Source organism: Bos taurus, chromosome 23, assembly GCF_002263795.3.
Source record: "Bos taurus isolate L1 Dominette 01449 registration number 42190680 breed Hereford chromosome 23, ARS-UCD2.0, whole genome shotgun sequence".
Classification (NCBI taxonomy): domain Eukaryota; kingdom Metazoa; phylum Chordata; class Mammalia; order Artiodactyla; family Bovidae; genus Bos; species Bos taurus.
In genome coordinates this window covers 49,422,584-49,445,479 of record NC_037350.1, presented here as the reverse complement: position 1 = coordinate 49,445,479, position 22,896 = coordinate 49,422,584, and the positions used below count along the sequence as shown (strand labels likewise).

Sequence of the window (22,896 nt, the reverse complement as noted above, 5' to 3'; positions counted from 1 at the left end):
CTGTGGAGAACAGAGCGCCTGGGGCAGGGAGGGAGGCGGGCCGGGTGGAGATACACAGATGCCGCTTTCTCGACGGCCTCGAGGCCAAGGCCAGCCTGGCCGGCTCAGCGCCAGGCGGCTCAGGGAGACGCTGGCAGCTCGTAAGGTGACTCCGGTCAGCGTGACGCTGGGACTCGGCACAGTCTTGATGCGACAGGGAGGCCCCTGCTGCTCTGCTGGTTAACACAGAAGCACTGCGCCCGGAAGCGGCTGCATGCCCCCTGCCCGCCCCTCATCGAGAACGGCGCGCCTGGCAGCTGTCCTGGGGACGGCCCGGCCCGCGGCCCTAGGGTTTGAAACTGGTTTGTGCGGATTCACTGGGCATGTCTGGTGAGAGCCAGTCTATCCATTTTTTTTTAAATAAAGCATTTCAAACTGAGAAGTGACACAGACAATTATATAACACAAGAAATGGTGGCAAGATTATGTACAGGCCCCTTTTCTCAGCAGTTCCTACTCTGAGCAACTTTACAGTAAAAGAGAAAACCAGTCTGTTTTGGAGGCGCTTGCCAACCTCTGTGTGGGAAAATGCCAAAAACTGCATCTTCCTGAATTTATGCAAAATAAGGATGCAGGCTGCTTGTTTTTCCAAGTTCTGGTGCTAAAGGATCCCATAAAACTCCCCCACTGATGCCTCGGGAAGGCCATCCTAGAGTTTTCAAAAGGGCAACTCACTTCTCTGCCACTATCTGCATCCTTGGAAATCTGCAGACCAGCTTCTTTTTCTGACGATCCTATTATCTCTTCATGCCTTTATAGTTAAAGATCATTTCTTTAAAATGGCCAAGTTATTCTACTCCTAGATTACTGCAGAACTCAAAGAGAGCTATCAGAATCTGAAAGATTATTATAGAAGGGATTGTTCTATGATGCAGGCAACATAACGAGACTATTAACTTTGACATAAGAAGAAAACCAGCCCTTAATACTGCTTGCTTTATGAATGGTGTAGAGTCAAGCATGAAGAAGAGTCAGAGATGTAAATATGTATCCCGATACACATGTCACAAGTCACGATACGACATAACGTCAGCCAGGCTGGGATTTCCTGACGATGAGAAAGGAGCCCCTTCTAACACGCTCACAGGTCTCAGGAAAATGTAAGGGTGTCCTTCCACAGCTAAACAAACTCACTGCGAGGAAGAGCGGGAAGCAAACGGAAGCAGAGACGACCTTACGGTGGAACTCGTGCTGCATTAGAGAAAAACAGCGGAGAGGACGGCTTTTCAGACGGTGGGAAAACCAGCAACAGCAGGCCGCTCCGCCGCTGGTGCCCTGATCGATTCTGCAGAGACAAGGACACGTCACCGCACCCGGAGGCCCGGCTGCAGCCCCGTCCACCTCGCGAGGAAGAGCAGGGTGAGAGGCCAAGGCGACCGCCGGCTCTCCCGCAAGAGGAAACAAAACCCTCGCCGGGTCCTGCGGCGCCCGCAGCTATGTTTCACACCTGCGGACACGCTGCCACATGGCAACAAAACTCAGCTTCATCGCCAATAATGCTGTCCTCAGGAAAAGGGCAGCATGGTCTTGAGTTATGATCTTAAAACACTAGGAAAAGTAGAATATATTTATACTCTTTGACATACGTCTGGGTGGGTATCAATGTGTAATGCATCTAACAAAGAGACGAAATTTTAAAAAATTCTCCCATACTTAAAGCACCATTGTTTAGTAAAGTGTGGGAACCCAGCTTCCCCAGAGGCCGTGTGCTCTGGGAATGCGGAGAGCTGGCACACTTCCTTCGTGCACCCCTTGATTCAGTGACAGGACAGCTCGTCTCTGTCCACACGAGCAAGAGGAAGAGAGTCTCGTGATCCGGGTGTGACTCACAAACACCAAAGCTGTGACATCCAATCTCGGGGGACGTGTGAAAGCTCAAGGCTCTTGGCCATCCTACCTGCCGACGGATTATGCCCAGGTCTCTTTTGGCTTTATTCACTAGGGCTTGAATTTCTACAGGATCCTTCACATTCTTGTTTTCTCTGAAGGCGTCTCTTATCCTCCGGATGGCGTAAGTTCTAAATGAATTCAGGGAAAAAGAGGAAAATGTGTCAGTGTGTCTGAAACAATGCTTTTAAATGAATTCACAAGAGTTTCCCTAGGAATCAGCTGTCTGCTGGGCCCCTGGGGAGAATCACCTTTGCTCGCTGCTCTGGGCACAGGCCCATCCATTCCTATGCTGGGATGACTGAGCAAACAGATTTAGGGAGGTGAATTGACTCTGGACAAGTCACACGGAACTCCAGAAAATGCTCCTCAGGTTATGGGCTCCTCAGAGCTGTTGGCGTCTGGCTTCCCTCCATTGACACAGACGACTGGCCCTCAACGTGCAGAGACAAGCGAGGACTGTGGTGCGGCTGGGCGCTGTATGAGCGGGCACGCGGGCACCGAGACGGCGACGGGTGCGGTCGCCGCCCCGGGGTCAGCTCTCCAGCCTCGCCCCACCCTCAGGCTGTTGCCTCGTCCTGTGGACCGCGACACGCGTGGTCCACACTGGGACCCCGCCACAGCTGAGAGTGGAGACGACACCAAGAGGCCTGAGAGTCCACGGTGCAAGCACAGACAAACTGGACTGAGTAGGCAGTTTAGTTGGAATGGAAGACAATGTCTCAGAAGTGATGACGATAAGTTAAGAGGGTTCATGGAGGTTTAATAACCAGACAACTGTGCCAAGATATGTACTTATAAAACCCTGAACTCCAAGGTCAGAGGAAAAACACTTCCAGAAAGGATAAAAAAAGAACGCTAAGCTGGTAATACTGAATGCAACATAGGTAAGTATAACCTCAGATTTTTATTTTCAGAAATCTGCAAAGAAAACAGCTGTTTTCCAGTCATTTGCCAAACTGTACTGAGGGTCCAAAGGGACAAGAAATAACACCTACGAGTCTAGGATGTACGGCCCGGGGACCAGGCACAGGAGACCGTGCTCAGGATGGGATGCGCATTATCCGATTTAATACGCACAAACTAAACTCAGAGGTAATGATAATAAAAACGGCCAAGATCAAATGCCCAGTAAGTGGTAGAACTAGGTTCTGGAAACAGCTGAACAGAATCTGTGATTTTCAACTGTACCTGCTATAAGCCAAGTTGCTATGCCATTCGCAAGGCATTTAAAAGAACAAAAACTGGCCTCACGAAGAGCAGAAAGATCATCTTGTCTCCGGACGGTACTTCAAGTCTTGCTACAAATAGTTCAGGTGGCAAGCAAGCCTTAGGAAGAGTGGCTGAGAGCATTATGAAGGAGACAGCTACTGACATAAGCAGTAAGCGCAAGTGGAACAACTGAGCTTCGTTATTTAAGGAGGAGGACACTGACCAGTGAGGAGGACATGGAGTGAGGAGGTCAAGTTGCCGTCAGAAAAGCCACCCTGGAGACCAAAGGCTCTCAGTCTTGGGGGGAAGCTGCAAGTAAACCCATGACATGCTTCCCCTGCTGGTTTACTGTTACCATAAGGGTCAAGTGCATTAGTGCGGACCGGGCACCCCTGTTCCTCGACCCTACCCGGCCAAGCACCATGTCCAGGAGGAGCCACCGACTCCCGCTACACAGGAAGACCCGGAGTTTCCTGACGGCCGGCCTGCTCTTTCTCCACATGGGGAGTGTCCTTCTCCAGCCTGATTTCTTGGCTAACTCTTCCATGTCCTTAAAGACGTAACCAAGTTAGTAACAAATAAGACAAAAGATTAACATCCTGAGCACATGTAAATCAAGTAGGAGAGAAGGACCGCAGTCAGTGAGCGAGAGGTACACACCAATAATTCACCAGGGAGCCTAGAGTGACTAAACTGAGAAGCATGAGATAAATATATGGATCCTCAGCCTCAGGTATAATCAAAGAAGCGTACATTTAAACAGGGCAGAATCTCCTGTCCATCAAATTAGCAGATTTTTTTTTTAAAGGGCATGTACAGCTTGATGGTGGGATATGAACTACACGTCCTGTGGGGAAAAGGGCATCATAATTTATAATAACGTTCATAATCCTTTATCCACTAATTCTACTCTTAGTGATCCTGTAGAAACAGCCTGTAGAAATAACAAAGCTGTATACAGAAAGATATTCACTACAGAACTGTTTATAAACATTAAAAATAGAAACAACCATAAATGTTCAACAACAAAGCGGCTACATAAATTATGACATCATGCAGCTTTTAAAAGAGATGCTTGCTACTGCTGCTGCTGCTAAGTCACTTCAGTTGTGGCCGACTCTGTGCGACCCCATAGACGGCAGCCCACCAGGCTCCCCCGTCCCTGGGATTCTCCAGGCAAGAACACTGGAGTGCGTTGCCATTTCCTCCTCCAATGCATGAAAGTGAAAAGTGAAAGTGAAGTCGCTCAGTCCTGTCCGACTCTTTGCGACTCCATGGACTGCAGCCCACCAGGCTCCTCCGTCCATGGGATTTTCCAGGCAAGAGCACTGGAGTGGGCTGCCATTGCCTTCTCCAAAAGAGATGTTTCCAAACCCTTAAAGTCATAGGTACCAAAGTCTGAGGCCTAGCAAGGCGTGAGGAGAGTATTCAGCCTCCCGGCCCCGACACTCTGCTCATTAGATGCAGGTTCCCGTGAAGCCTCCGGAAGACATGGGCTTCACAGTACACCCTCCACATGTATGTTCCTCTTCACAACAGTGGAGCTCTAAACACACTGTGCACCTCTACTTCCTGAACCAAAATATATCATTTCCTATCAGTACAAACGAGCTGACCCACAGCACGAGACCCACCATTAGGGGGCCCCTTGCTTCCCTGGTGGCCCAGCTGGTAAAGAATCCACCTGCAATGCGGGAGACCTGGGTTCGATCCCTGGCTTGGGAAGATCCCCTGGAGGAGGGAAAGGCTACCCGCTCCAGTGCTCTGGCCTGTATAGTCCATGGAGGCACAGAGAGTCGGACATGGCTGAGCGACTCTCACTAACGAATGGGCACTTCGATTGTTTCCAGTCTTGCTATGACAGTCAACACCCTTGTTTCCTGAAGCATCACGTGCATGTCTGTGGTCAACTCACAGACATGGAGGTGGTAAGGCAAAGGACATGTGTATCTGTGGTTTTAATAAAATATCGCCCAAGTTCTCTGTGCAGAGGGACGAGCCCACGCTTCCCCCAGCAACATGTACACCGCTTGTTTCCAGCACCACTGCCAACACGCGCCGTCAAACTCTCTGACCTCTGCTGACCTAACAGGTGAAAGACGGCCTCTCATTTCACTTTACATTACATGTTGCTTGTTATGAGTGCTGCCGACCAGTTTTTCACAAGCTTAAAGCCATTCGTGTCTCTGTTAATGCTCTCTGCCTTTTCTTCACTGAGTGATCTTTCTGAGTGATTTGTAAGATGGTGCTAAGGAAACCATCTTTGGGATGAGTCGTGAAGTTCCCCCTGGACTGCCATCTGACTTTATGCTTGTGTGCTTTGTCGTGTACAAGTGTTCCGTTCCGCCAAGTGTATCACTTTTTATATTATGACTTTTGGTTATACATCATAGCTACAAGTCTTCTCTACTGTGAGATCACAACAAATACGCACTCATGTATTCCTGAGAACTTTTTTGGTCTATCTTTTTATGTTTAACTCTTTGATCTTTTTGGAATTAATTTTGGTGGAAGCTGTTGAATATGGAATCTAACTTTACCCTCTGATGTTAAGTTTTCTGAAATGAAAGATATTAAGTCTATATTCAGGATGATCTCAATTATGTTAAATACAGAAAAAAATACAAAAAGATAGCATGTTTCAAATTACTTCTGATGACTGGAGTTTATGCTTTGTAAATTTTTAAAATTTTAAAAATTTATTTTTGGCTGTGTTGGGTTTTCGTTCCTGTGTGAGCTCTTCTCTGGTTGCAGTGAGAGCAGGGCTACTGCCGAGCTGTGGTGCGTGGGTCTCTCACTGCAGTGGCTTCTCTGTCGCAGAAAGCAGGCTCTAGGGCACAGGCTCAGCAGCTGTGGTGCACGGGCTTAGGTGCCCTGTGACACGTGGGATCTTCCTGGATCAGGGATGGAACCCTTGTCTCCTGTGTTGGCAAGTGGATTCTTTATCACTAAGCCACCAGGGAAGTCCCGCTCTCTAAATTATAATAATAATTATTATTTATTAATAATTTAAAGTGCTAGTAATTTACCATAATAAAGAAAAATCAGAGAAGGTTCAACCTGTGAGAGACGAGATTGGGGAAGGGAATATACTTAGACAAATACATATAGCCAGGAGTGCTTAGTATTAACAGATAACAACAAAAGGTTCTACAAGGATTTTTTAAAGGCAATGCAGGGACAACAAGGCAGTTATGTCCAGCAGGCTACCAGAAACATGGTTTTGGATCTCCGATGAGAAGGTCCAAGCTGGTAATAAACCTGAAAATCCTTGACAAAGAAGAATGAGGCAAGACGGTAGGGTAGTTAAGTCTGCTCCGAGGACAGCTGCAGAACCGGAAGAGCAGCTAGCCTGGGACTCAGCCTGGGAGAAATGCCAATATTTAAAACAGGCAAGGTACCGAGGCAGGAAAGACAGGAGACAAGGAGGCCCAGTTTAATAAGCAGGGAGGACACAGGAACGCCACTCGCCCTAGGAAAGCAAGACGAAGCCTGGGAAGGGCCCCACTGGAGCGAGCAGTTAGGAGGCCGTCAGTAACTTCAGCAAGAACGCGTCGGCATGCGCTCCGTGACGACAGTGCAGTACACGCCGGAAGAAACACCCGGAGTTTTGGAAACACGCTTGTGAATAAGAACTGGGAGAAGGAAACAAAATTTGCCACATAATAAGAAAATATTTTTAAAATAATGAAAAAGTCAATGCACAGAATCTTTGGAATGTAGTCAAAGCCATACTCAGATGACAATTAATGGCTTACCCAGCTTGATTAGTAATAAAGTAAAAGCAGAGTTTAATAAATTAGAAATATTTCCTAACATTTTAGAAAGGCAGTAATATCCCATAGGAAAATGAGACAAATTATTTTAAAATGTGCTGAATCAATGAAAAGCGAAAAAAAACCCCCAGTGAAATTAGCTAAGACAATTGAGTTTGTTCTTTTCTGTTATGACTTCTGAAGTATACATCAGAAAGCAAAATTATAAAGAAAAAAAGAGTGAGGAGGATTGGAAGCTTGAGCAAAGGGGTTTAAAACAATTATTTCAGAAACGGAGAGCCGGAGCAGGCTTCCAGCACTCGCTGTCCAACGAGAAGGCCAGTGGAGCTGGGCAGCAGGCAGTGCAGTGGGCCAGCTGAGTTCAGGTGCCCAGGTGTGGCTATGGAAAAGACAGATGTGTTAGTAAACCCACGGCTGTAGTTCTGACAGGTGAGTGGGCAGAAGGGCAGAGAGAGAGGAAAACCTAGGGCACAAAAGAGACGGTGCTGGGAATTCCTTCCCCAACGGTCATAGACTTCTGAAAGCCCAGTTCTGAGGACTCTGGCCAACCTCCTACTTAGTCCCCTTTGTGGAATTCAAACCCTGATCTAAATATCCAATAATAAACAATCAAAGAAATTACGGTACATTTATGGCTTATAATAAGCATTAAATATTAAATATGAAAACTATGTACATCCAAGAAAAAGTGTCCTCAAAATGTTATGACCTAAAAACCATTTTTAGAGAAGTCCGAGCCAGTGACCGGCGGCGGAGAGCGGGTCTCAGAGGCCTCGAAAAATCCTGCAAAAATGTCTCTGTACCCATCTCTTGAAGACCTGAAGGTAGACAATGTGATTCAGGCTCAGACTGCCTTTTCTGCAAACCCTGCCAACCCAGCGATTTTATCTGAAGCCTCTGCTCCCATCTCTCAAGATGGAAATCTCTATCCTAAGCTATATCCGGAGCTCTCTCAGTACATGGGCCTGAGTTTAAATGAAGAAGAAATACATGTAAATATGGCCTTGGTCCCTGGAGCACCAAGTCAGGGGGTGGTGGCGCGGCCTTCCAGCATGGTGGCCACATGGTGGCCCCTATCACTGATGGCGACATTGGGATCCACAGAGCAAAGATCAAGCAAGGGATCCGGGAAGTCATCTTGTGTAAGGATCAAGATGGGAAGATTGGGCTCAGGCTGAAATCCATAGACAACGGTATATTTGTTCAGCTTGTCCAGGCCAATTCTCCGTCCTCCCTGGTGGGCCTGCGGTTTGGGGACCAGGTGCTGCAGATAAACGGCAAGAACTGTGCTGGCTGGAGCTCGGACCGGGCGCACAAGGTGCTCAAACAGGCTTTCGGAGAGAAGATCACCATGACCATTCGGGACAGGCCCTTTGAACGGACAATTACCATGCATAAGGACAGTACTGGACACGTTGGCTTTGTTTTTAAAAATGGAAAAATCATATCCATTGTGAAAGACAGTTCTGCAGCTAGAAACGGTCTTCTCACGGAACATAACATCAGTGAGGTCAACGGACAGAACGTCATTGGACTGAAGGACTCTCAAATCGCAGACATATTGTCCACAGCTGGAAATATAGTTACTATTACAATCATGCCTGCTTTTAATCTTTGAACACATTATTAAACGGATGGCGCCAAGCATTATGAAAAGCTTGATGGATCACACCATTCCTGAGGTTTAGAAGTCACGGCACAGTGGAAACTTCCCGGAAGTTCTCCCGTTTACGTCTTGGGCAACTGACCTTTCTATTATGCACATGAAGCTTTCTAGGAGCCAGCGAGCATATGCTGCATGAGGACTTCCTGTCTTACAGTAGGGCTGGGAATCTTACTGTTTGATCCAGTGTATCTTGTTCAGACATCAAGATAGTTGTATCCTTACCCTGGTTTTACAGTTGAAAAGACTTTTACAGACTAGCTTCTTTACTGGAAGCCTGATGCTTTCACAGCCTTGTGAGTAGGATGACTGCTACAGGCTCAGCTCTGTTAGAACCATCACCTTGATATCGAGCAGTGCTTAGTTCTGTGCTGTATTTGCATTTTTACTGTCACCATAATGCATTTAGAATTACTTTTCTTCAGTTCTGTGTGTGTGTAACACCAGCTAGGTAACACTGGTTTCATTCCATGTAAGCATTATTAGACAGTGTGTGTAGCTGCAAGAGACTTATCGATTGTCATTACATTTTATCTACCTTCACTCAATACGCTTGAACTGTCGCCTTAACTAAGTTAAGCATCTAGAATAAAAGCCAAAATGTAATGATTGCTGCCTTTCTAAACCCAGACACAGTTCTGCGTTCACCTGAGATGTGCACTGGCCCCGCGCAGCCTGACAGTACCTCCCGAGCTAGCACAGCTGCCGACGTGCATTTGAGATTTTCTAGTCCTTCCTTGTGTAATGGAACTTCTTTCTTCTAAAAGTAACTGATATCACTTTTTGAGAAATGAAGCACTATATATTTAATGTAAAAATTCTTGTACTAAATAGAATGAACCTTGACTCTTCTTTTCATGTGTAGATTAAGTGGGCCAAGACCTGATTGTGGCATTTACACAGCACGTAACCTAGCTGCCCCGGGACGGTCTCAGGACACTGCCCTGGTCATGTGTTCCATTTCCTGCCTCCTCCCTGCTCAAAGAATGACACATTATCCTCATTTTTTTTCCCCTCTCTTTGGCTTATGCCTATTCTATTTTAATTAAAAATGTATAAATAAAGTTAAGTTCTAGTCTGAAAAAAAAAAAACAAAACCATTTTTACATAACTGCAGATTTTAGGCACAGTTCTATGGAGATTTTTTTAAAAAGTAACATTCTCTTAAAAAAAAAAAAAAAAAGAAACGTCCCTGGTGGTCCAGTGGTTAAGACTCCACGCTTTCAATACAGGGGAACTAAGATCCCACAGGCCGCGCAGGGGCATGCCAAGAAGCACCCAGAAAAACACAAACACAGAACAAACAAAAAGCCCTCAATAAACAATGGAAAGAAAGAAAGGCACCCTCGTCCTGCAGCAGATGTCCCCTCAGGCCCTCGAGGAACAGTTTAGGAGCATTTCTGTCCAGGCTTGCTTTCTGATGCTTAAAAACATTTAGGATCTTTAACCGACAATTCATCAAAATTAAACTTCCAGTTACCCCTTGGATCTATCCTCATTGCCACTGACATTTTGTTGCAAACAAGATTTTTCAGAACCTAAACCAATCTATCAGAGTAAAGGCCGCCTCTACAGTGCTGTCTGGCGCTGTGGCAGAGAGGTGCACCTCCCTGCTTCTGGGTTTAGACACGGCCGTGCGGGAAGCGCAGTGCCCTGCAAGCTGGACTCGGAGAGCTGGGACCCATAGTGCCCGTCTCACCTGATCCTGGACCAAGAGGGGCGAGGGACCAACTGTCCTTCATCCGTGGAGTCCTGCAAACACTCCTGTGGAGGCAACCAAGGCTCCACTCAAGCACTAACTGTCTTCATGGAACTGACCACACTTCCTTTAAAAACACCACCACGACATCAATGTGCCACGAGCAGAGACGGAATTTTCTGCCTTCTCCCCCTATGACCCCCTCATCTATCAGACATGAGCCTGACCTTGTACCAAAAAGGCAAACTCAAGCTTTCATTGTGTAGTAAGAGCTAAAAGTTAGAAAACTACAGAAAACAACTTGTAAAATTTTACTTTAAAATTATACTGTGAACCGTGCCAACGTAAGACAGGGCCTTTAAATGATTTAAATTTAAAGAAAAATAACTATCTATGGTAGAATATTCAATTACTTCTAGATTTTCCACTTTATGGGAGAAAATAAAGCATGAACAATAGAAATTCCTCTAGTAAACAAAAGAAATAGAACAATTCCTCGTGGTCTAAACTCAAGTGTCTTCATTAAAATATTCTAACCGTGCGTTAAAATGAAGCCAAATAAAGTGACTTCTGTTTATGTTATCCTCCTGCCATTACTCACCAGCAAGGATAAGTGAGCCAGGAAGAAAAGAGGACAGGGGACACAGATAAGTCACCGAGCTTGTGCTCAACACATCATTAAGGATAATTTACAGAGCAGAGAAGTGCAGAGTGGTACTCGCTCCCCCTTCCTAGGATGTGCCAAGTAGCAGAATACCGGCTGGGTTATTCAGAAGGAAAAAAATTAAAACTACCTAAAAATATTCCAGAGATATAGTAATCATCTGTAAAACCAGAAACCAGGAGGTAAATATGGACGGTCTTGGGACTCAGAATTCTTGGCTGGGAAGGAAGGTCAACATCGTGGTGAGCATCCCAGGAGCATCCTGGGTTTGAAAGCACCTTGAGGGACCAGGTGGGCCTGGGTTCCCTCCAGTCCTGAATAAGGAGTGAGTCCAGCACAGGAAGGCCACGAGCGACCTTTACTTTACCTACTAGGCATTGAAGGACCCTGACCTCCATATGTGAGTTTATGCAAAGAGGCGCAAAAATCACACCCCCTCTGGCTTTACTCACAAAATCCAGAAGCACTTTCACCCTTCGGCGAGCTTTAATTTTGCTGTCACAGAGGAGACGCATCTCTAACATTCTGTCTGGTCTAACATTCTATGAATTTAAAGATGCAGTTAACCCCTGTGTCTCCCGGGATGTCACCGGCCGTGTGGGCGTGGAAGAGCCTGCACTGTCACAGGGGGATGGTTATCCCGACCTGAGTGCTGTTCTGCCTTGAGATGTTTGCTGGCTTGGCCGTTTATAGTACAAATAACCTGTAACCGGCTTCCCTGGTGGCTCAGATGGTAAAGAATCTGTTTGCATGGCAGGAGACCTCCCACTGTATCTTTCTTTCAAGTAGGTCAAAATATTTTCATGCATTACATAATTTATTTCCATGATGTCTCTGTGAATCATCTAGTAGGTGTTTGGGTATTTCTGTGTTAAGATTTAATTTTATTTACAAAACTCGAAGAAGAAAACTGAACAAACATCTGCATTTACAAGTTATTACTATTCATTTCACTATTTATATTAATACTGACTAACAGTGGAATGACACCTGGCCTGTACCTGTATACGTAACTGGTCAGACCCAAAGTGCAGCTGGAAAGCCAGCCCCGGTGATGAGCATAAACCCCTCTCCTCACGCTGCCCCAGCTGGCCTGGGAGTCTTCACCTGTGGGCACACTCCTCTCCCTTTGGGCCACGGTGTGGCTGAAGGATCCTGGCCACAGGCTGTCCCTGTGACCAACCATGGCACAGTCACTGCTTAGAGCTCCTGGGCCATTCTCAAAGGTGCTGCCTCTTCCTGGCCAAGTAAGCAGATCCTCAGTCATGTAAGAGCATCCTTGTTTAGAAGACACGGAAGCGACAGAGGTGCACAGCAGTGCCGGAGAGCGTCTCCAGAGAGCATCTCCCTCAGCATCTGACATGCTTCTGCTAACTGCGTAGGTCCAAGGTGCAGCTCCCCGCTCTCTGGATGTGGACCACAGCTGTGCAGACACCGGGTCTAACTGGTAAAGTCAGAAGGGCTTACTCCCTGCCACTTACATTTCAGCAGCAGTAACCTCAGGAACAGAAATCCGCAACACGCTTTCATTGTGAGGTGCATGAAGCTTTTACTACTTGGCTTAAATCCAAGGCCAACTTTTCAATACACTTAAGTGCTCAGAGCGAGGTGGTTTGGGCCTCATCACTGTCTGTAATTCCTCGATCCAAGAGCCCCGTCCAGAATCAATAAAGGGCACACTCTCAGTGGGTATGCAACAGTCATTTTAATGTGGGGCAGACTCACTCCCAGCTTCTTTACCTACTGAAATAGTCAAAATATCCACTTTGCATCAAAAGCCACACAAGTGTAAAAAACTGCATTTACCAAAAAACTTAAAGGAAGAATTGTCAGTGGATGAACACAGAGGGAGAAGCCCATGGTGGATACACGGAGGCACAGCGGGGAAGCTCTGCCCATTGCATTCTTCTGCAAAATGCAGGCTTCCTAGAGGTAAGGTGGTCTTGTGTATGATCGACGATGCAGGCAGAGAGGGTGACTCGGCAGATCTGGGGAGCCCTCCCGCTGCCTGTGTGCTTTGGAGAGCCTCGGGTGAGTGGGAATCGGATGTGACACGTGGACGCCCGCCTCCCGGCATGCACTGCGTGGCTGGGAAAGCTGCACGGAGCGTCTGCAGGTTAAAGCAAAGAGACGTGGAGACTAGGAAGCAGAGGGAGGCACCTGGGCTCCTTCAGAGTTTCCCTGCTCCACTAACACCCGTGACATTTTGGGAAATGCTGACCAAGACGAAACTTCTCCCCGGGCAGCCCCGTCAGGGGTCAGAGGGGTCCCGGATGCTGCGCTGACAGTTTCCACGGGCAAGTCCTGCTCATTCCTCACAGGCTCTTTACAGACCGTCCCCTCACAGCCGCTCACGGACCCAGGACACCTGCTGCGCTTGTACCTCCTCCAGCCCTCCAGCAGCGCAGCCTCAGAGGCGCCTCAGCTGACCTCAGAGGCACGAGTTCCATCAGCTACAGCGGAGACTGTCAGTACATTCCCCGCCCCTTCTTCCAGAAGGTCCCGACCATACAGACTCCACAGCCAAGTCCAAAGTCAAGTTGTGATGATGGGGAGCAGGACGTTCCACCCACAGATACACCACCCTGGCACTGGGTTATCTTGAGCTGAAGGCAAGGGAGAAATGATAGATGCGGGAAGCACTCTGTCCTGTCCTTTCTGCCAGAAGCAGGGCATAAGCTCCCCACGAGAAAGGTGTCCTCCTGGTACTAGGAAGGAAAGAATATTCTTATCAGCAGACATGGGGAGCTGAGGCTGAGATGGGTCTGCAGAAACCACACCCAAGTAATCCTTGTCTCCTGTCAGTTTCCCCGATGCATTTCCTAGCCAATTCCCAGTAACATCCTGTCCTTTGGTGCCCAAATCATGTCTCGTCACCGTTCCACAACTTACGGCCCTTTGTAAAAACGGTATATAAACCTTGAGGGCTTTTTTGGGGTTGTCACTTTTCTGTGAGGCGCCCTTCGTGTTATATAAAAATATTAACATGAAATAAAATGTGTACATGTTCCCTCCTGTTAGTCTTTTTTTGACAGATTAATTTGCTGGCTCCAGACACAGAGCACAAGAAGTAAGGTCTTCCTTCCCTAAAGTGGTCTGAGCCTCACTGCTCAGGACTGTGGGCAGTTCTGGCTCTGAGATGCTGACCCCAGATGTGGAGCCTGGTCTTGGCTGACTGGAAGAATTCTGGGGCCCGCCGTGGGCAAAGCGCTTGCATGACGCCCCTGCCAGGAGGCCCTCTGATCAGGTCTGCTCTCACTGAGTTATATGCCCACTGGGGCTTTCCTTCCTTCGGGCGTTCAAGTCTGGTGCTAAAGTGTCAAGTTGCCGCTAAAAGCATGATCGCCACTTCAGTATCTCCCCAGCTTAGAGACCACCTGTACTGAAGGCCAAGCTTGCTCAGTCTGGGAGGGAGGGACACAGAGCTCTGAACTCACGCACAGGACAGTGGGGCCTCCAGGAAGACGTGTCGAATCAATGCACGAGACACAGTTAGACCAGGACAGAGGGTCAGTGGCTTTTTCTGGCTCCAGTTTGGCTGTAAGGAACTCTTTTCTCATTTAATTTAGCATTTTGTTTTTTAATAAAGAGGAAAAAGGATTTTAAGAGCTGCTTGCATCCATGTAAGTGATTTTTGGTCAACATATCACCACTTCTAGGGATTAGATGCAGGGGAGGGATAATTATATGGGAAAAATATTCGTATTTATCCTTAAGACATGGGCAGACAAAAAGAAATACATGAGAGCACTAAATGAACAACTGTGCTACAGAGTGATACTTATCATTATAATGAATTGATCACATAAGTAACTTTGAATAAATAAGACCAAATGGAGGGGATATTAAATCTACTTAAAAAATTACCCCAGGAACAAAAGAATAAATATAAGGCTAACAGATACATTAATGACATCCAGTGAGGATAACAGCCAAGTAGTGAAGAAAACAAATAATGACTCGAAAAAAGATAGAGTCAACTAATTGAACACCAAGGACTGATTAACAGGCAAATTAGCAACATTAGTATGTAAAGGTACATAACTGGAAGAAAAGTGAGATGAACGTAGATTAACACCTACGACCAAAGAGACGCTTTAAAACTGAGCCTGAACCGTGCAGACGAGCTTCTGAGGCGACGGCCCTGCACCAAAGACGCTCCCGTCCGTCCCTGAGATGTGATGTCGCATTTCCAACAACTTCTTCCACTTACATTCTCCTCACCGAAGGTCAAGTCGTTCTCCCTAACCCAGCGTGTTCAACCAGCCACTGAGTCTGGCTAATCCTCAGTGTATCTCAAGACCGTCCTCCCCTCCTCTGCTCTCACCAAGGCTGCAGCCAGCCCTCACCATCATTCACCGCGTAACCCACCTCCAACTGGCCTCCACGTCTTTAGCCTCCTTCCGCTTCAGGTGGTCCAGCTGGAAGGTGTAGTCTATGGTCTGTTCAGACGCCTGTGTGGCTGTCCACTGCCGAGGATGGCATCCAGCATCTTGGCGGGGCCCCCGAGGCTCTGCGCCCCTCCCCCTCCCCTGCTCCCACCGCCCCCAGCGGGGACGCCACACTGCTGGTATGTCCACACACTCAGCACCAGCTACACTGGCCTGTGGGTCCATCCCCACTGCTTCAGCCTCCCTCCTCCAGCGAAGCCCTGCACAACCCTGACAGCCCAGGGCAGCCACCGTTCCTTTCCTAAGCTCTGGCCCTTCTGGGGCAGGCTGTGTTGCTCCCCTATCTGCCCCCACAATCCGCTGTCCATTCGCTATCTTGGCACCGCCTCTGCGTCTTCACAGAACCCTCAGTGAGAGAATTCCATGGACAGAGGAGCCTGGTGGGCTGCAGTCCACGGGGTCACACAGAGTCAGACACGACTGAGCGACTACACTTTCTTTTTCTTTCAGTGAGTGCATTACTCTGTGCAGTGAACCACAAGCCCCTCCTGGGAAAAGCTCACGCTGTTTGTCTCTGCACTTCCGCAGGAGCCCAGGGGCTGGCACATGGTGGGTCCCCAGCCAACGTCTGCTGAAGACTCAAGCCGACCTCATCAGAGACCACACGCTACAGTGACAGAGGTCTCTGGATGGCGAGGAAGCACCTGGTGCGGAGTGCAGCTCAACAGTTTAACCGAGTTCATTAAATGACTGCTAGCTACTACAAACTGAAAAGATTTGGCAGCTGGTCTACCAGTTTAACAGGTCCAGTGTTCTTGTCTGGAGAATCCCAGGGACAGGGGAGCCTGGTGGGCTGCCGTCTATGGGGTCACACAGAGTCGGACATGACTGAAGCGACTTAGCAGCAGCAGCAGCAGTAATACTGGAGTGGCATGGCAACCCACTCCAGTATTCTTGTCTGGAGAGTGCCATGGACAGAGGAGCCTGGTGGGCTGCAGTCCCTGGGGTCCCACAGAGTCGGACATGACTGAAGCGACTTAGCACGCACACGTGTAGTCACTGGTTAACTTGTATCTATCTGCAGAAGGGATTCTGGAGCCCAACATTCAGCCAGAAGGTTCTGCAGCCTGTGCCTCTGAAAAGATGTGCCAGGGAGCAAATGCACTGAAGGTCAGAGCTGGGAGCTAGTTGACCTCGAACCTGGACCAGGGTTTCTTGATTCAAAGCCCAGGAGCCTTCCTACATGAACACCACCTTGCTCGTGGCCCTCATTCAGAACGCTGAAAACAACACGTAGAGCAAAACTCAGTTCAGGAGTAACCATATTTGGGAAAGAAGCAAGGGGGAAACGCTAGCGTCAAGTCACATGACCTTCATTTATCCCTTATTTGTCCGGAAAGATCATTTCCGTGAGCTGTCTGCTTTTAATTCCAAACTCCCCGAGTTTAAAAACAACAAAAAATTATCCTTTCAAATAGAACTGTGATAATCGGTTGCTATGAAGTCAAACAGATAATCGAAATGTCACAGTGATGATATTATTATGTCTCAACTTTGGCAATTTTAAATCTGCTTCTTAAAATAAGGGTGGCAGAGATCAGCTGCAGGAACCCTATTCAGGGTACTCCTATTATTAACCCAGACAAAAGCCAGGAGGACACTCATTAATTTAGCTGACTCCTGCTGAATCTACAGATTCACAGGTTGGTTCATGCAATTTATCTAAGTTTACCACTTCATTTGGTTTCTAAAGGTTAGAATTTTCCTAAATTGGCTAGGTACCAGTTAGCTGAGAAAATAAACGCTAAGGCAGATACAAACATCTGCCAGCTGATGAAGAGGGGTTCAGGCAGTCAGGAAGGGGGCCACAGAAGTACTAGGACAAGAAGTATCTTGCATCCACAGTAAGTGGACACACAGCTACTGATGTGAGGCTGCGAAACGCAATTTCCTATAACGTCCATTACAGCAATTTCCTAACAGAACGTCTTGTAAGTACAATTTGTGTTAAAAAAAATGCATTACCCTACTGCAAAACATTAATTTTAAGAGACTTTAAGGAAGTCCTATTGACTTATAAAACGAAGATCATTCAGAAAACGAAGATCATGGCATCTGGTCCCATCACTTCATGGGAAATAGATGGGGAAACAGTGGAAACAGTGGCAAACTTTATTTTTCTGGGCTCCAAAATCACTGCAGATGGTGATCGCAGCCATGAAATTAAAAGACGCTTACTTCTTGGGAGGAAAGTTATGACCAACCTAGATAGCATATTCAAAAGCAGAGACATTACTTTGCCAACAAAGGTCCGTCTAGTCAAGGCTATGGTTTTTCCTGTGGTCATGTATGGATGTGACAGTTGGACTATGAAGAAGGCTGAGTGTCGAAGAATTGATGCTTTTGAACTGTGGCGTTGGAGAAGACTCTTAAGAGTCCCTTGGACTGCAAGGAGATCCAACCAGTCCATTCTGAAGATCAGCCCTGGGATTTCTTTGGAAGGAATGATGCTAAAGCTGAAACTCCAGTACTTTGGCCACCTCATGTGAAGAGTTGACTCATTGGAAAAGACTCTGATGCTGGGAGGGATCGGGGGCAAGAGGAGAAGGGGACGACAGAGGATGAGATGGCTGGATGGCGTAACTGACTCGATGGACGTGAGTCTGGGTGAACTCCGGGAGTTGGTGATGGACAGCGAGGCCTGGCGTGCTGCAATTCATGGGGTCGCAGAGTTGGACATGACTGAGTGACTGATCTGATTGACTTATAATTGCATTTTGTGGTCTAGCTTTATATCTCACTTTGTTATATTCTCTATCTTTATTTTCCCCTGGCCCTGATTCTCTCCATTGTTATTTTAAAATAATAACAATTATTTCATGCTACTACATTTTATGTATTCTTAACAGTTTTAAAAATGGTTTTAGGGGCCACTGTGCTTATTTGCTTGGTCATGTCTAACTCTTTGCGATACCATGGACTGTAGCCCGCCAGGCTCCTCTGTTCATGGAGATTCTGCAGGTAAGAATACTGGAGTGGACTGCCATGCCCTCCCCGAGGGGATCTTCCCAAACCAGGGATCTAACCTAGGTCTCCCTCATTGCAGGCGGATTCTTTACCAGCTGAGCCACCAGGGAAGCCCCTTTGGTTAAGTATAAATAGAGGAGGTACAACTTGGAAATTTATAAATCAGCAACAACATTGATCTAATGATTCTTTTTAACACTTCCCTCCAAATTTAGGCTGCTGAATATCTTAAATGTATTCTTCCCTAAGTTAACTAGACAATTTTTTCTTACTTTTCAAAACCATCATCACTTAATGTGGCAGAGCTTAGCCATAAGAGAAAAAGAATTGGACGGGGAGGATTCCAAGTGTAATTAATGATAGTGAACAATCCATCTTTCAGAAGTCCACAAAATCGCTTTTCTTGGGTATAAGTAAACTGGCTGGAGTTCTATGGGGCCTGTGGGAGGGAGGGATCAGCCGACAGTTCCATCAAAGGGCCCATTGGTATTAACTCAGAACACAGTGAAGGCTTAATTTGGGAAGAAATTAGAAAATTTAATAGTAGTCTTTTTTTCTCTTGTATTTCTCCCCACCTTCTCTGTGTTCTTGCATAGCCTGTAATAAACACAGTTAAAGCTGTTTTCATAGAGACATATGGCTTGTTCCACATTTTATTGTAGGCAAAACTAATTTTTTATATGATTATTTTTTATATATCAAAAATCGTATACAGTAGAACAGAGTTCCACCATATCTCCGAATCCTCACAATATAAACAGGCATTTCATGACTTAAAAAGAGGGAAAACTTTGTACCTGGGGGGAAACTCCTAATAATCTTGTCCTTGAGAATGCCAGGAAGCAAAATACTACATTTCACTGCTTCCCAGCCTGAGAGCCGTCCCAAGTGACATCTGGTCTGTGCGGCTCTAAACTGAGTTAAGGGATAAAAGGTGAAAAAGAACAAGAGGCCGGATTTTCTCACGTATCAGCAACTCCTGGTTAAAGGCATGTTTAAGTCTGAGGACAGAACAAAGATTTTCCTGGTGGGGAGGCTGGAGTTACAGTTACTGAAATGAAGAATGTATTGAAAGGTTTTAAGTTTCTAAAGGAGAAGAGACGTATACAGTTAAAACTGGACTGGCAGTGAGGCCAAGAGGCTGAAACGACGTCCACGGTGTCGTCTGCGCAGGATCTGTGCGGCGCTCTAATACCACAAATCCGCAGCGCCAGGGCGTACTTCAACTTGCACGTTTCCTCCGAGAGTTTCCTGAGCTGCCCCCCGTGTCCCCGTCACACGCCCATCAGCAGAATATCCTGTAACAGCAGGGCCGCCCGGAGTTGGTCTTCCGTCTCCCCCAGGCCCCGGGGCACTCATGTCCATGCTCTGGGTTCTCAGGGAGTACCCGCTCTGTTCTGGGGTGAAGGGACACTTGGCCCTGCGTTCTCTAGCCTGGCTGGCCCATTGCAGAAGGTGCTCGGAAAGGTGCTTGGGGTTGCCACCCCATGCTGGCCTGGTGCTGTTCACCCCAGCCTTCTCCATCAGCCAGTGATCAGGGACACATGCAGCAGAAGAGGCCGCCAGCGCAAAAACGAGCCGCAACAATGAACGCAGAAACACGGGAGCGGAACCCTCTGCCGGGGTCCTGACTTCTCGACAAGGTCACGGTTCCAGGTGCTCAGCTCCCACTTCAAAAAGAAACCAGACTCCTAAATGGGGTCATTATCTAGTCCCTTCACCAGACTGCAAAGACTTCCACAATGCTGCAATCGGTTGTGCAGTAGTAATTCAGAGTGACATGTACCACCAGTTAGTAATTTAGCTGTCAGGAAACCAGAGAGCCTGTTTAGCTGCTGCAGTTGTAAGAAGAAACTGTGAAAATAAGCGTCTGCGGGCTCAGGTTTCTAAGACTTCTGGAGGCCGCGTCAGAGGACACCCAGATTGTAGGGAGTTGGAACGGAACAGTGTGGAGGTGTGGAAAGCAGAGACCTGGAACTTCCCAGTCCGCATTCTGTGCTGAGCAGCCGTGACCTCACCCGCTGCCCACCCTTCCAGGCCTCTCCTTTCCCTCAGACCCCTTCTACTGCCCGCCGGCTAGTTCTCTCAGCTCTTGAGCATGAGCCCATCTGGGACGGAGCCCCGGCCGGGGCGTCCAGCACCACCTGCGGCTGGCTCCCAGTGCCCTGGGCACGTCGCCTCCCGCGCCTTGCCGTGCGCACCTGGAGAGCTGGCCGCTCCCATCCACACGCCCATCCACACAGAGGCCGGCCGCGGGTGAGCCAGCAGTCACTCCGGTGCTTTTCTCTGTTACCTTCTGCTGCAGAGGCTAGATGAGCTGCAACCTAGTTCCCCAGCCCCTGCTCAGCTAGTGTGGGAATGTAACTGAGTCCTGGTCAATAAGACCGAACCAGAAGTCTGCTGGAAAGCTTCCGGGAAAGTTGACCCTTTCCTCATGGAAGGGAAAGCCCATCCATGCCCCGCTGGCACTGCTCCTCTGTCTCACCTTGAATAAGGATAGATTTGGACCTTTAAGAGCTGTTTGCAACCATTAGGCATAAGCATGAGAGGAAACCTGAGACTCGAAATACCTTGACATCACGGAGCTGCTGAACCAGCTTGAGCAGTCTCATGCTCTGAACTTTTTCCGTGTGAGAAGGGTGACCCAACTGACTTACGCACCTTGTGCAGATTTCCTGCTCAGTCCAGTCGCGTCTGACTCTCTGCGACCCCATGGACTGCAGCACGCCGGGCCTCCCTGTCCATCAACACCAGGAGCTTACTCAAACTCATGTCCATCGAGTCAGTGATGTGATCCAGCCATCTCATCCTCTGTCGTCCCCTTCTCCTGCCCTCAATCATTCCCAGCAACAAGGTCTTTTCCAGTGAGTCAGTTCTTTGCATCAGGTGGCCAAAGTACTGGAGCTTCAGCTTCAGCATCAGTCCTTCCAATGAATATTCAGGACTGATCTCCTTTAGAATGGACTGGTTGGATCTCCTTGCAGTCCAAGGGACTCTCAAGACTCTTCTTCAACACCACAGCTCAAAAGCATCAATTCTTTAGGACTCAGCTTTCTTTATACTCCAACTCTCACATCCATACATGACCACTGGAAAAACCATAGCCTTGACTAGAAGGACCTTTGTTGGCAAAGTAATGTCTCTGCTTTTTAATATGCTTTCTAGGATGGTCATAGCTTTCTTCCAAGGAGCAAGCATCTTTTAATTTCATGGCTGCAGTCACCATCTGCAGTGATTTTGGAGCCCAAGGAAATAAAAGTCTGTCACTGTTTCCCTTGTTTCCCCATCTATTTGCCATGACATGATGGGACCAGATGCCATGATCTTCGTTTTCTAAATGTTGGGCTTTAAGCCAATTTTTTCACTCTCCTCTTTCACTTTCATCAAGAGGCTCTTTAGTTTTTCTTCACTTTCTGCTGTAAGGGTGGTGTCATCTGCATATCTGAGGTTATTGATATTTCTCCTGACAATCTTGATTCCAGCTTGTGCTTCATCCAGCCTGGCATTTCTCATGATGGACTCTGCATATAAGTTAAATAAGCAGAATGACAATATACAGCCTGGACGTACTCCTTTTCCTATTTGGAACCAGGCTGTTCTCTGTCCGGTACTAACTGTTGCTTCTTGACTTGCATACAGATTTCTCAGGAAAAGCACTCCTGATGAGATCTGCTTTCAAGGTGGCTCACACTTCTGACACCACTCACCACTCTACCCTTAATGTAAGGCTCATTCTGATTTGCAGCTCCCAACACAACACTTAGCGTGCAACAAGTATAATAGAGACTCAACCACTTAGTGAGAAGCAAGGAGTTCTGACACTCAGCTGGGTAAGCATTTGAGCATTACTCTTGCCTTCTCTCACATTTACAGCAATATACATTTTTAATCAGTAGGGCTAAATGGCTGATGAAAATTACCTCTGAATACAATTCCCCCCTGCTTTTCAACAAGTATTTTTATAAGCACTGAGTAGGGAGGTATTGTGCTAAGCACTAGGAGTGCAGAGCTAAGATGGAATTTCTAGATTCAAGGGATAAATGGCAGAGACAAGTAGCATGGTGCACGTCATTAATGAGAACACACCACCTGAGCACCTTCCCCGTTATCCAGAAACAGGCTGCCGCACGGCACCAATCGCCTCAACTTCCCGTCCTCTTATATTCCAACAGAAATCCACTCCTCTGATGGCAAAGGGAGTGTTCTTCCTCCTCAGTGACCAGGCCGCCACGTCCGCCGGCAGAGGCGGCGTTTGTCACTTGTGTGTGGCCTTTCTCTAGCAGTTCCCACACTCGCATATGTCAGCCAGGCTTCCTGGGGGAGGGGGTGGTGGTCTACACTCATGGAGATGGTTCACTTCTCAGCACCCCTCCCTGGGCTGTGTCCTAACCGCTTCATATGCTGCCCTGGGAAAGGTCCCCGGAGGTCCCTACGTTGGGGACACTTCTCTCTTCATCTACTGGACCTTGCTACAGCAAGTGGCCTGCTGCCCCCAGTCCCTGACTCCGGCGACACTGCTGTCTGCCTGCTTCCTGCTT

The 22,896-nt window shown here is 47.6% G+C and overlaps 1 protein-coding gene and 1 pseudogene across 2 annotated transcripts in view; one reads left to right on the top strand and one right to left on the bottom strand.

Annotated features, from left to right (window-relative positions):
* Positions 1 to 22,896, bottom strand: part of LYRM4 (LYR motif containing 4) — a 92,112-nt gene that overhangs the window by 64,187 nt on the left and 5,029 nt on the right. Inside the window, 1 exon segment of one of the 2 annotated variants that reach the window (NM_001076306.1) lies at positions 1,937 to 2,057. The exons of the other annotated variant lie outside the window; for it this stretch is intronic. Within the exon segment in view, the coding sequence (NP_001069774.1) occupies positions 1,937 to 2,057 (121 nt within the window). 2 annotated transcript variants of the gene reach the window in all.
* LOC101902807 (syntenin-1-like) lies at positions 7,640 to 9,423 on the top strand (annotated as a pseudogene).